General features: G+C 38.8%; 1 protein-coding gene across 1 annotated transcript in view; it reads left to right on the forward strand.

Annotated features, from left to right (window-relative positions):
* Positions 1–15,038, forward strand: part of Tacr3 (tachykinin receptor 3) — a 79,475-nt gene extending 64,437 nt beyond the window's left edge. The window contains exons 4-5 of the mRNA XM_006970349.4: positions 10,738–10,934; positions 12,803–15,038. Coding sequence (XP_006970411.1) covers positions 10,738–10,934; positions 12,803–13,115 — 510 coding nt within the window. The 3' untranslated portion in view covers positions 13,116–15,038. The remainder of the gene's footprint in view (positions 1–10,737; positions 10,935–12,802) is intronic.
* The last annotated feature ends 200 nt before the right edge of the window (positions 15,039–15,238 follow it).

The raw sequence follows: 15,238 nt of genomic DNA on the forward strand, positions 1-15,238 counted from the left end.
ATGATTAAACAACGTGCTCTAGATCTATGTTCTCTGGGCCCACGGTGGCAATAGAGCCTTGTTAACCTCCGAACTGTCTTCTTTCTGTTTTCTTGAACGGAAACACGTTCGTGCCACAGAACAGCTCTAATGTCTGACCTGTAGTAGGCCTTTCCTTGTTTGGTCCCGTCTCTGTCCCCAAATCCAAAGCTGACAGATTCTCTACTGGTAAAATCCTCGCTGTTTCTGCCATCCACTGAGATACCTGATTAGGTCCTTATGTCATTTTCTGTAACCACTTCATCAAATGAAGGTGTGGCCAAATGCCTACATTCTCTCCAGAAAACCCTCCACTTTTGTGTGTGTGTGTGTGTGTGATATAGAGTCACAATTTTTGTTTAAAATTCCTTCTTTATCTGTGTCCTCTCATATTTTGTCAACAACAGCAAGACAACCTAGGCCATGCCTTTAAACTGTTTAGAATCCCCTTCTGTTAATGTCCAAGCTTCCCACTCACAATCTCTACTTCTCACAAACATTAGAACATTATCTGGCTATATTGTTTGCCGTCTGACAAAAATTGTCTTTCCTCCATTGTCCAATAACATTGTTTGCATTTTATCCCAGAATTCACCAGACACAGCTAAAATAGTCATATCCTAGGAACAAATATTCTATCCATCGTTATACATGTACATCTCTACAACTATAAAACCCTTCCCTAGTGTTCTAGTCTCTTTATGAGCCCTCACTGAAGTTACCTTTCACATCTGCTGTTTTATCCATAATCTCTTAGAGGAAATCCAGGCTCTTGGTTGCATATCAGAATTCCTTGAGCCAACACCAATAGCCTGGTTCCAAAGCATCTGCACATTTTAAAAATAGTTATGACATCAGCACCCCACTTTTCATGAACAAATTCCACTTTTATTTTTCTGGGGCAACAGAATACCAGACTGCAAGATGTAAATAACAAGGTTCACTTTCTCACACTCTGAAGGTCAGAAGTGCAAGCAAAAGAGCAGCCCAGGTTGCTTCTTCTGAAACTGTTCTACTTGCAGGACGGTGGCCATCTGTGCCTTCACAGGCTTTCCCATGATGTGTCTGTGTCAGAGCATTTCTTCTCATAAAACTACTAGTCATGTTGCACGGAGTCACGATCATGCATTTTAACAGAATCACATTTCTATAAAGCCATCTATCTCAACAGGATTACATTTGAGAGACTGGGTGTTCATACATCAAGATACAACATTTAGAGGGTATATAATACAGGCTAGGCCAAACCTCTGCAATTATTTATAATTTACTGTCATGATCCCATAAAATCAATCTCTATTCCCTTTGCTTTAATGCATTTTTATATTGCCATACATATCCTTTCAACGGCTGTATCCTTTTACTTATTTTAATGCCGTGATATGTCAGAACATGGTCAAAAAAGTGATACGTGGTGAACAATGCCTTGGGGAACAGTGATAGAGGCTCTAGAAAATAAAAGTCAAAGGACATTTTACCTCAGGTGCATTTTGTTCTCTGGATGGTTCTTGGATGTGATGTCATGTCTCCTGCGACAAATATTTGCATTTAATTTATAAGGCAAGTTTATTCGAATTGGATGTCAGAACATAGCTATAGAACTCAATCTGGTGAGAGGATATGTGGCGTACTGTCCTCAGTGGACCCTGAATCTGGATATGGCCTTCTGTCTTGCTTTTGTGCTATCCCAGATATAATCTACTGTATGTGCCAGGCAACTGTGTTTAAATTGGTCTGTCCTGAGGAAGTTCTGGGAAATGGCTGCTCTGTTAATATTTAGTATGTGGTTACTGGTGTTTATTTACATGTTTTTCTGATCATGTTTTTCTGAACTCAAACAACCTTCCTTGGATCATTGCTTTCTTTCTTACATTCATGTTTAAAAGTACACTGAAAGTGAAGTAAGATTGTCTACGGTAATCCATCCCATTCTTTCAGGTCCTCAGATCCCAGGTCTTAAAGACAGATCTGTGTCAATCAGTGAAGTCTGGCAGATAGTACTAAAATCTGACAATGGGCCCAAAGATTATCCTTCCAACTATAAAACAAAAATGAAATTAAAGTTAATTGTGACTAATGAAGAATAGAAAATAGGTTGCAAACACAATGTGTGTTTGCAATATTTTACCTGATATATAAGTATAGATGTTTTATTTATTCATGTGAGTGTCATATAACTTCCTATAGACAATATTCTAGGCTTCGGTTATGTAGATGTCCATATTGGTTAGATTTGGAATAGTGTCTAATTTCTTGATGATCTTAACATCTCTACCATAATATGCTTATAATATGCCTATATCATCAAATTTTCTGAAATAACTGACAACATTCAGAATTATTTCCTTACTTGGAATGAAATTTTTAAGCACTATCTTTGAAACTGAAGTGCCAAAAGCAAGCTTAAATAACTGGTGGAATAGTATTTTAAATTTAAGTGTTTTTCTTTTTGTTGTTTTTTTATTAGTAACTTGTAGTTCAAATAAGAAGGCCTGTATTTTTCAATGCGATGTCTGTCCACTTAGGTTTCTAACACAGAAAACAGATACAGGAAGGGATAGGATGTGGCCTATTTGTTAGTTCTACATGCTCTGTGGAGAGCTAATCAAAGTCTTTCTTTCACACAGGATTAACTACTTAGACATTCAGATAGAAAAATATTACACTGAAAAATATGACTCCTAGGTGTTTTTTTAATAGTTGGCAGTTATTTTAATTTCCTAGACCAATTCTTTCCTTGGGACCTAAACCTCAAAATCATCCATCCTGCTGTGATTGAATGTGAGGAATGGCTGTAGGCATAGCAGCCTAACCTGGGCGGGGCTCAGAAAGCTAACATTCTGTTTCCCTTTGATACATGAAGAGTAAGTGAGTACTTGCCTCACAAGCAAAGATCTGTGTTTCAATCCTGCGTGTATGGTTAAAGTGGATTCTTAACAACTGCAAACAGGTACTGGGCAAGGGAGACGGTTCCACTGGTAAATGTGCTTGCCTCCCAGCCTGATGACCTGTGTTGGATCCCTGGCACCCACATAGTGGAGGAGAGGAAACATCCCAAATGATGTCCTCTGACCATCATGTACTCCATAGCACACATGTGTCCTCACACATACAAAAACACACAAAAATAAACAGATAGATGGATGAAAGGGTGAGTGGGTAGAGGGAGGGAAGGAGGGAGGGACGGAGGGACAGAGGAATGGAGGGAGAGACAGAGAGAGAGAGAGAGAGAGAGAGAGAGAGAGAGAGAGAGAGAGAGAGAGAGAATATGTAATAAAAACAGACATCACAGCCTTTTAAGATCCATGTCACTTGTCCATGCATCCTTCTGTTGCTGTGAAATCCTATACCAAAGACAGCAAAGGGTGGCAAACCACAAATACTGCCATGGAAAATCCCATTGCCTCAGAAGCAATATGCCTTTTGCAACTTCAAAAAATACCCAACATTGATCAGCCTTTCAATGCAGTTGCTTTAAAATTTGCTAAGACATGATGAAAGATTTTAATTTCTCCTAATTACCTCTCATTTTACCCAACATTGGCAGGAAGCATAGGGTCCTGCTAACCGATTCTCTTTTCTGCTTGGCTTTTGTGGCCAGTCTGTGCTCCAGCCCCATCCAGCCCTGTTTGTTACACATGGTAGCAACTGCTCATGGCACTCAAACTCTGGGCTTCATTTAAGTTGATAAGATAGTTATAAAATTTCCCCCTTCCCTTTCCTCCCCTTGAATTCTCTCATATACTTCTCTTTGCTCTCATTGAAGTTTACAGGCTCTTTTTCCTTTAATTGTTGTGTGCGTAGATGTATATACATAAACATTCCTAGAAACATAAATACAACCTGTTCAGCCTATATTTCTTAGAATTTTATGAGGAGATTATTATAATTCTGTAACTTTAGCATTTCATACAGCAATGTAACGTTCCCATCAAAAAGTCCACTTTTGTATTTATATAAAAACTAGAAGGTGAGTGAGATGGCTCATCATATGAGTGCTTACAGTAAGCCTGACAGCCTGGATTCCATCACAGAAAGCACATAGTGGAAAGAGAGAACCAACTCCCACAAGTTCCCTCCACATGTACACAGTAGCATGCACACACATAAACATACACACACACACACACACACACACACACACACACACACACACTTACACATACATATTCATATAAATATAAATATACACACACATATAAACAAATGCTAAAAACATACACATGCATACCTACACTCCTCCAAGTTCAGTAACTACAAGGTTTTGTGAGCTGAGTAGTTAACTGCATTTTATAGAAATAAATAAGGTAAAATATAAGGATTACTTCATTTTAGAACAATCTTTTATTGTCTTTTTTATTTGTCGTAGGGGTGGTCACATACACTTATAAATTCTTTGCAAAGGGCATAGGGGGCCCATGCATGTGTATTGGAAATTAGTTCAAACTTCTGTTCCATCTCCACACACATTTCAGTTGTGTTCATCTTTTTAAAGACCTTTCCCCTACAATGACAGGAATCAACTTATAAATACCCTGATAATATTAATGGATCTTCATTCTGTATATTGCAGAACAATTTCATTCTCAGGCACTTTTTCCTCTATGAAGGACTCCAATAAGTTCCACATTCAATTCTCAAGGATGGTTTCTGGTTCTTTACATTTACTCACAATGAAATATATTGCCTCATCCAAAGAGTGTATTTTTATATTGCTTGTATACTCATTATCTCTCTTTTTATCTAAGTTCATTTACTATGAAGAAGAAATAACAGTAAATAACTTGTATATTTTATATACATAACCACTCTAAACTTACTGAACAATTGACACCCACAATGCATTACTGAGTATAATCTTAGACACCATTTAACCAACTGTGTGCCCTTTAATATCTTTCCCTTTATATTCACTTTCATTCTCTTACTTAAAAGTTTTGAGCACTCATGTGTAAGTGCTGTCTAGGTGTCTAGAATACATCAATAAACTAGTAAAAAAAAAAAAGTAAAGAGTAAAGGTAACAAATAAAGTGAAAATAGGCACAGACTAAGTGGTTCTGGTTGTGCTAGAAAGACATCAGTTCACATTATTAAACAAAGGTCTTGAAAAAGATTGACAGCTGTGCAAAGGCTTGAGGGAGATGAGAACATTAGCCATTGAAATGTCTAGCAGCAGAATGTTCGAGGCGAGGGGTGTGTCGAGGGGAATAGTGCAGGATAGAAGCTTGCCTCAATTGTTCCAGGAATAGTAGAATGTTCTTATATCAAACTTAGTTCAGTCCAGTAACCCTTCAGCATACAGCTATCTTGCATTCAGCTAATTATTGCAATGAGCAAGTCCATGTTCATAAATATTTTTATTTTATTGACAAATGTCTGTATCATCATATTCCTGTGCATTTTACAAGGCTCTTACATTGTTATCATTTTCATTATGTTATAAGCATCACAAAAGAAGCATGTTCTCTATCATTATATTTTTCAATATATTTTCTCTAGACCTAAGCAATGGAACAAATGTGCTTTAAAGAACAAAGGTAAAATGATCTGAAAATAAGGACCCGAACTTCATCCCATAAATGGCAGCAGTTAAATCTTTTAGTCTTCGGTTTCCTAATGAACAACAGAGATACCATAACCTGTTGAAATGTGTAATACTGAATTAATTAATTAAAGTGTGGTCCTTATTTGAGTTCTACAACTACATACATAAGAAACATGAGACTAACTTCAGAAATTTGATCTTCAGATAAAAATGAAATTTAAAGAATAATAACAAAAATCAAATGAGTTGGTGGAGCCAATGACAATATTCTTTGAGTTATTGACCTGGATTTTCTGCTCCAATGGTCAATTTCTTATGAGGTCAGCACAAATCACCTGTACCATCCAGTGTTTAGACCCTAAGGGAAGCGTTACCTTCCACATTGACCATTTCAGGCTTTGTCTGTTCCTAGAATAATGTCTCTCATGATTCTTACCCTTGCCAAGCCTCATCTAAATTCACAACTTGCAGTCAAATGGCAAGTGGAGTTCATAAATAATATATTTTTCTACTTCTAAGATGCCTCACCGGCTATACATCAGGATATTTCTTTGAGTTGTGTTCATCTGATTGTGGCTATGCCTCAAGATTGTTTTGTTGGATTTATATTATTCTGAACTTATTATTTCTAAAGTCCTAAAGAGGTATGAATGGATTTAGGGTGCCTGAGTAATGAGAAATATTAAAAGAGATAATCATATTTGTGATGTACACAATGTGTAGTGCTTTTGATTCTATCTTTCTTGTGGACACATAGATGAGATTTTATTTCATTTATAGATACATAAAACATTTTTCCATTCATTTCCTTTTACTCCAGTTATTGCTCATAATGCATATATTCTTTGCTTATTTATCTCCAAGTACATTAGATACTGATCTTGTGTTGGGTTCTCACTGCCTTTCATGAACTCAAGGACAGGTAGAGGAGAAATGGAAGTTGGCACTTTTATGAGACTTTTCCTGAGGAGACACAACATGAACTTATATTGACTCCAGATAGAGAAACAAAGACAGACCAGAGTAATGATTACACCAAAGTCCAACGTGGTGAACCAGTGAGTTTATTCAGGTTACTTACGGGAGTATGGATAAGGCATTGCTTACAAAGAGACAAGTCAAAGACAGTTACATTACTGAAAAGCTCACCCCAGGATGGAGGGTGATGTCTTGCTCATGAAGACTGCATTCCTAGAGCTCTCTGTAGGATGTATAGGCACTCAGTGTGTCAGAGAATCTCTTCTCTGGTAATTGTTGAATGCTTCTGTAACCGTGGGCAAGAGGCCCATGAATCTTACAATTTTCAGCTTCACCACATGTGTGACATTTGCTTACCTCATCAATCGTCCAAACTCACCCCCTCCTTTTTGGAGGCTATGTTTCAATTTAGAGCTTCTCAGGCTTTTAGGGAACCTCACAGCAAGATAAATGTTCCAACTAGGAGGAAATTGCTATGCAACACTTCGTCCCTTCCTCCTTACATTCCTCCTGTTCTCTCCTCTAGGACATTTCCTGAGCCGTGGAGGGGTGCTGTAGATAGTCATCTAACATCTTAACCAGTATGTGTGTGTGTGTGTTTGTGTGTGTGTGTGTTTGTGTGTGTGTGTTTGTGTGTGTGTCTGTGTGTATGTGTGTCTGTGTGTGTCTGTGTGTGTATGTCTGTGTGTGTATCTGTGTGTGTGTCTGTGTGTGTGTCTGTGTGTGTGTCTGTGTATGTGTGTCTGTGTGTGTATGTCTGTGTGTGTATCTGTGTGTGTGTCTGTGTGTGTGTCTGTGTATGTGTGTCTGTGTGTATGTCTGTATGTGTGTGTGTCTGTGTGTGTGTCTGTGTATGTGTGTCTGTGTGTATGTCTGTATGTGTGTATGTCTGTATGTGTGTATGTCTGTGTGTGTGTCTGTGTGTGTGTCTGTGTGTGTGTGTGTGTGTGTGTGTGTGTGTGCATTACTAGGGATTGAACTCAGGGCCTCTTGCATGAAAGGCAAGTGCTATACCATTGAGCTACATCACCATCTAGCTGCACATCTAAAGGTAGGCACTGGGCCACTATGGCACAGCAACAGTCACTTCTCAGGACTTCACCAGTAGTGATGACTCTTTATGATAACCCATCTGCAATAAGAAAATTTTCTTCCATGACTAAAACTGACAACAACTGACCATGACCTCTGAGTATAAGCACAAATGTTTTGAAAACATTTTGATAGAGGCATAACACCCATTTAACAAAACAGTAATGGTGGCTTTCCCACTGAGGCTTATACCCTTTCCAGTCACAAGTTTTTGTCCTGGCTTACAATACCAGCCATGAATTTCCTCCTGTGGAGAAAGCCTTAAATTCAACCAGAAAACTGTTTCTTGTGCCCACAATAGCCATGCCACTACTGCACCAGCAAACATCCACTGCATGGTATTTTGGTACTGTAGCATTCAGGGACCATAGCTGAGTAGGACTGCTGTTGACAATCACAGCATTAGGTAACTTCAACAGTAGGTTGTTACCAGCTAGTTCTGGCATATCACTAACAAGAGTAGTAATAGCCTTTATAGTTTGTGGGACCTTGGGGACCTCCCTAGCCAATAACTCACAGGAAGTTAGCACACCTCTGACACTGTGATTTTCATTCCTCAACACTATAATAGCTTCTAGGAGTGCCATTTTCCAACCATTCAGGGTGCCTCCTGTACTTAAACTCTGGTTGGTTGGTTGGTTGGTTGGTTGGTTGTTTGATTGGTTGGTTGATTGGTTGAGACTGGGTCTCACCATGTGACTGACTGAACTGGAGCCCACCAAGCCAACCAAGCTGGCCTGGAACTTACAGAGATCCATCTGCCTCTTTCTCTTGAGTACTGGGATTAAAGGTGTGCACTACCACACCAGGATCTGTATTCTTTATCTACTAGTCTAATAACCCATTTTTTCTTTTAGTTAACCCAGACACAGTAGCGTAGTAAGGTAGATGAAAGTATCAGTGCCCTGGTTGTTCTTTAGCCCCATTCTGTACATCAATGTTTGTGAAATGGCTACTGCCATCACTGTCACACTAAGATAAGTGTAACTTGTGAGGGTAGCTTTACCTGTTGCTCACTTATGTGGAAATGCTTATAAGAGGCCTGTGGCCATGTTCACTTAATGAGAACTGTGGACTGCCAAATGGAAAGCTACCAAAGGTCCTGATTCCTGTTGAACTCGTTTCCCTCCACATCTGTCCCCTACCTGCCATGGCTAACCCAGCACCTGCCAGTTCTGCTTTTCCAATTGAACCATTCATAAAGAGAGGCCTCTGAATATGGCCTGTCAGTACAGATCATCACAGGCCGAGCCTAGGCTCATTGGCTACTTTTCCCTTCTTTCTCCAGCTGGGGTGTCTGTTTTCATTTATACTGCTACAGTTACCCATTCTTTGTGTGATATTTATATCCATACCACCTGTGTTCCATACATCTACAGGAATGGATACTGCATATCATAAAAAGTAAGAAAGCCCCACTGGGACTCTTCCTGAGGACTCCCCACCCAGTTTTCCTTCTGGATGAAAAATGAAAGATTGTGTATCTTGTCACCCAAAACAAGGCCTGTGAAACTACTACCATAGCCAGGATGTCCGTAATTCCATACTACATGGGGGAGAGCACCATCCTCGGATTTCTCTTGCGCATCCTCCACCCTTACACAGATCAGCCTCAGTTCCATGTCCCAGGCCTCATTGAAGAGGAACCATTCCTCCCCAACCCGTCTTTGTTCTGTCAGCCCCTGTTCAAGTACCTAGTGTGCCGTATGGACATCATGTGGGAAGGCGTGACACAAACTTCTATTCATCCCAGATAGGGGACAAATGCCAGATAAAAGTAACGATACAGTGAACTGCAAATTGATGAACCAGTAAGCTTATTTGTGTTGCTGGAATTAATATGGGTAAAGGGTTATTTACAGGAGCAGAGGCGACTCAGGACAACTGCATCCCCAAACACTGACTCGGGAACCTGCATCCCTAGAGGTGCTCTGCGTGACCTGAAGGCAGAGGAGAGCGCAGATCTCTCCTCCAGCAACTGTTTACTATTTCTATAACCTTAGGGAGGAACCCCAAGAAATTGCAGTTTTTGACTTTCTGGGATTTGTGGATTATTTACTCTTTGAGGCCCATGAGCTTCCCACTCTACTTCCCCCAGGAAATATTTCCATTTAGACCTCCCTAAGCCTTCAAGGGCCTTCCTTCCTTCAGGATGGAAGATTTCAACTCTAAGGGAATTGCTACACAAAATGGTCCTACTCAAATGCAGTCTTCTAGGATATAAAGTTTTAAAAATATGGAAACAAAAAATTGAAACTTGGTATCCAAGAAAATTCCTTTTGAGATTATGTGGGGAGGACAGGGATTCTCCTTGTTATGAAAGTAGCATCCATTTCTACCTACCAGTAAATGACACTAACACAAATCAATCATATAAGCCAATCACTTACTTATAAATTGAAAGTTAGTGATTATATATTATAATCATTATTCAAAGAAAGTGTCTCTACAAAATAATTTTCAGACAGTTGCCTAGCGAGTATAATATTAACAAAATTTAAATAGTCTATAGTCTGAGCAAACTGTAACAAATAATGAACCAGCCCATCTCCTGTAGAATAATATACCTTCACAATGACTTTGTTTCCCTAAATATAGTTTCACTATTACACATTACATGTTATCACAGCCTAACCTAGCTCCTGCCTCCCTCTACACAGGTTTTTGTAAACACTTTCTCTAGGTCAATTTTTGTGTGTATGTGGTACAGAGATCTGAACCAGGTTATTATTGTGCATTCTAGGCAAATACTCTACCACTGAACTATATCCCTAGCCCTAATCCAAACCAATTAAAATAAACTTATTTATATTTGTTAGTAGTGTCACTTACTATTAGGTAGAGATGGAATTGTGGCACAATATAACTTTTGATATTTAGCTTAGACAAGTATGTATGTACATATATATTATGTATACAAAAATATGTATATATTTATATAGAGAGTATAAGTTTTTACCATTTATAGTGCTTCAGCTATTCATTAAGTATGCTATATATTTTATGTATTTAGCTATATTGCTTAAAATAATTTGTAAAAAGCTACGGAAACTATTCTAATGACTTTTTAATTTGCTCAAAGTGATTTTATCCTTTCTTTCCAGGTGGTAAAAATGATGATTATTGTCGTGGTGACATTTGCTATCTGCTGGCTGCCCTATCACATTTATTTCATTCTCACTGCGATTTATCAACAGTTAAATAGGTGGAAATACATCCAACAGATCTACTTGGCTAGCTTCTGGCTAGCAATGAGCTCAACTATGTACAACCCCATCATCTACTGCTGTTTGAATAAAAGGTAAAAACAATACCACTGGCATGGGTCTCTTACCACTTCCACCTTCCCTGGAAGCACATGTCATTCTGGTTTCTTGGTGCTCTTTTAAAGTACAGACATGGGAGACAGTGTAAGGACTCAGAGGGGAACACAGAGCTTGCTCCCACCTTAAAACTTAGATACTCAAAAGTGTCACTACATCAGTGGTTCTCAACCTTCCTAAGTTGTGACCCTTTTATACAGTTCCTCATACTGTGGTGACCCCCAACCATAAAACTATTTTTATTGCTATTCCATAACTGTAATTTTGCTACTGTTATGAATCATATGCAAATATCTGTGTTTTCCAATGATCTTCGGCAACCCCTGTGAAAGGGTCATTAAACTTCAAAAATTGTCACAACCCACAGGTCAAGAACCACTGAACTAGAGGTTTTCACTAGGTGGTTTTTACATAGGACAATTTCTCCCCTTAAAACCTTCAGAATCTTATCTACCAGTGTAAAAGAAACCCTCGTGAGTGAAGGTTTATCCACATTCCCAAGGACATGGGAGTTCTTCAAAGAGAGAAAACACACTTCCTATGAGAAGGGGAAATAATAGCATACATGATGGACTCTGTTAACAAAGCTCTCCTTCAATATCCTTCAAAATGGACGTTACCATCCAAGCAAGAATTCCTGTCCTTCCTACACAGCCTTGCAGAATGACAGTAGTTTCCATGGGGTGGCTAGTGAAAATGCTGGGGAGGTCAAGGAAAAGATCTTTTTAAAGAAATGACGTTGTTTGTGCCGTGTGTGGTGGCACATGCCTGTTTTCTCAGCAGTCTGGAGACTGAGACAGGAGGATTGAAAATTTGCCTTGAACCAGGGCTGCATGGCAAGATCCTGTCCTTAAACAAATTAGAAGCATTTATAAACAAACTTAATACTGTAAAGAAGGTTAACTGCGCCCTCCATATTTTAAAAAATTAAAAATTCAAAAACTAGACCCCACTTTGTTGGTGTATTAAGCACAAAGAGGAGCAAAGTAAAATTCCACATGGTTGACAGGTCCCTCGAAGAAAAAAATCAGTGGATTTTATGCACTAATAGAAATGGATCTTTTTTTTTTTTTTTTTTTTTTGGTTTTTTCGAGACAGGGTTTCTCTGTGTAGCTTTGCACCTTTCCTGGAGCTCACTTGGTAGCCCAGGCTGGCCTCGAACTCACAAAGATCCGCCTGCCTCTGCCTCCCGAGTGCTGGGATTAAAGGCGTGCGCCACCACGCCCGGCCTAGAAATGGATCTTTATGTAGATGTAAGTAACTGCACAATCTGACTTCCCAGCTTGGGAAGTCACCAAGAGACCTGTGCCTTAAGTTGATTAAATACTTAATTAATTTTTTTAAACTAATTGCATAAGCCATACCTCAATTTAAGCCACTGTACAAGCAATAAATCTGTTTTGAATCAACTTCATTTAATGATGAACAGTGACAAGGATTTCATACATTTATATATGATTAAATAAAATCATCAGGATTAGCAATTCTAACATTAAATGAGTCTAATTTGTAAATGTGCGATTATTTCTGGAAAATCCACTTTGAAATAGAGTATGCCATTTTTAAATACTTTAACTTGCCAGCCTCATGAGATTAGTTATGATGAGGTCACTGCCAACAAAGAATTTTCCACATTGATAACCCTATGCCATGCTTTTCCAATTTGATGAATTATTTCCCCAATGATGGAAATGATTCTTTTTTAACAAGAACTCATAGGACTGATTCTGTAGCATAGACTGTAGAATTTGATTAAATTCAAAGCCACCGTTAACATGCTTTTGGGGGGGGGGGGTAGCTGAAGGAAATGCTCGCTTGAAAATGACTTTTCTCTCCTGCCTCTCAGATTCCGCGCAGGCTTCAAGAGAGCATTTCGCTGGTGTCCTTTCATCCAAGTCTCCAGCTACGACGAACTGGAGCTCAAGACCACCAGGTTTCATCCCACCCGGCAGAGCAGCCTGTACACCGTGAGCAGGATGGAATCGGTGACCGTGCTGTTTGACCCCAATGACGGGGACCCGGCCAAGTCCAGCCGCAAAAAAAGGGCGGTACCCAGAGACCCAAGTGCCAACGGCTGCTCCCGCAGAGATTCCAAATCTGCCTCCACCACATCAAGTTTCATAAGTTCACCCTATACCTCTGTGGATGAATATTCCTAAATCCGGGTCCTGAGGGGACGGCTGCTGTGGAGCCTAAGTCCCCCATTCTCCTAATCATGTCAAGTCCTGTCCTAGGTACTTTGGGGAAGCAGAGGGGCAGTTCTTAGGCAGGGATACTTAATCTGAGAAAGAGGGAATATAAATGTACAAAAAAACACCAACACATCAGCTAGCACAAAGAAAACCACGTCTTCAATTTACTCTTTAAAAACTTTAGGATCATATGTGACAAGCACAAGGTGTGAATCAGAGAAATGCCCTAAGTGTGCAGTGTCTGTCATTTATCAATTGCAGGGCAGCTTTGGGACGCAGCAACAGCAGAGGTTCTCCAAGAGTTTAAGGAAGCTTTGAATTCCAGTGCTGAGCGAAGGAAACAACACCTGTATAAAACGGAAGTTCTGCACAGCTGTGAAAAGGAAGGGGCAAATGACTGACTTTCCCACAGGAGGGACGGGAAGTCAACCCCAAAGAATAGGGAGACATGGAGGTCTGTGCTCAAGAAAGTTCATTTTGCAAAATGAAAACTTTCAGAAATTCACTTCATTTAGCAGGAAAGGCCATACAGTCAAATCATTGCCCAGATATACATGTCTTTCTCTTGATTATTTTTTCCAAGGAAATAATTTCAAAAGAAAAAAGTCATCATTTAATTTTGATTACTAGGTGTTTTGAGTGCTAAATTAAGTTGCAGTCAAATTTAGGACCTTAAAGGACAAAAAAAATTCTTATGATCCTCTTTATTTAATTATTTGCACATTTAAAAAAAGTAAATTGTAAAACACTAAAAATACCTTCTAGTGCAGAAGGAAAGACTCATGTTTGACTCTGTAACTAGTTACCTGGATTTAGGTAACAATTTAATAGTAGTTATAAATTATCAAGCCAGACACAAGCATCTCCTAGACCCCAAGCCAGCTGCTCTCTGCTGTAGCACAAAGAAAAAGTCACAGTCATTGCTTTATTTTGTATCATGTTGATCTCCTCTTATTCCCTCACTGAAAAAAAAAAGCCAGGAGGGAATATCACAATATATTTAAAGTGTAAGTGGAGTTACAAAAGGATATGTTGAAAATGTCAATAAATGTGTTGGTAAGTCAGAGAAGATGTAGACCCATGAGTCTCTGGCTAGAAAAGGAATCTGCATAATAGTCTGAGGACATGAGCTAATTACAGATGAGCAAGAGGACAGCATACATGCTTCCAGGAACAGAACTCTGCTTTTCTGTGCTTAGGTAATGGAAAGTCATCCTAGAAAGAAATGAGGCTGTGACACTTGTATCTATGTATTTATGTATGCATGTATATATCCCTTTCTTGAGCTTGTCTTATCTAATGTATATTAATATTTCTGGCAGTCTTCTTTCTTGGTCTTATAATTTCTTCCCTTATGAATTTATGTTTGGAATATATTATGATATTTCCTTTTTCCAGCTATGGGATATGTATAATTTTCTGTCATATGTAGGCACATTTCTGAGGCCCAGAACAAAATAGGGAATGTCTGAGCATGTAGACTGTGTCTTCCAGACTCTAGTCCTTACAAGTTATCTCTCCTTAAGTTACTACAACTATTTCTCCACGAAATCATAAACCCTCCACAAGTAAGCTGTACCCTACAAACTAGTCTATCCAAACATTCAAGTGGGTTGTTAAAACTATCTGTCTAAAATAATTTCCTTTAACACTTTTTCCTTGTTATGCTCTATCAACATAAGAACCAAATATATTTTTGAAGAGTAGGACGAAAACATTTATCTGATGGTAAATCATGGTGGATTATCATGACATTAGTCTCTGGGCCTCATCTCTTTTTTGAAGCCCAAACTACAAATACCTGATTGTTATACAGTTTCAAGTGTCTAAAATACCAAATCATATATGTTTGAGTTTACTTTAATAACTCTAATAAACTATCAAACAACCAGATGCATATATGAGTGTGCAGATATATACTATTAAAAATGAATGTAACTACTTCAAGGATTAAATTCAAAATTAAAACTGAAATATCAGTTGGTCATACAGGCTTGCCACAAAACCACTCAGTGAACTCTTTGAAGCTTTGTGTGCATGTTTCAACCTAGCATTCATATTAAGTATCTCATTGTTTGACTATAGTGTTT

Source organism: Peromyscus maniculatus, chromosome 6 (assembly GCF_049852395.1).
Source record: "Peromyscus maniculatus bairdii isolate BWxNUB_F1_BW_parent chromosome 6, HU_Pman_BW_mat_3.1, whole genome shotgun sequence".
NCBI classification, from domain to species: domain Eukaryota; kingdom Metazoa; phylum Chordata; class Mammalia; order Rodentia; family Cricetidae; genus Peromyscus; species Peromyscus maniculatus.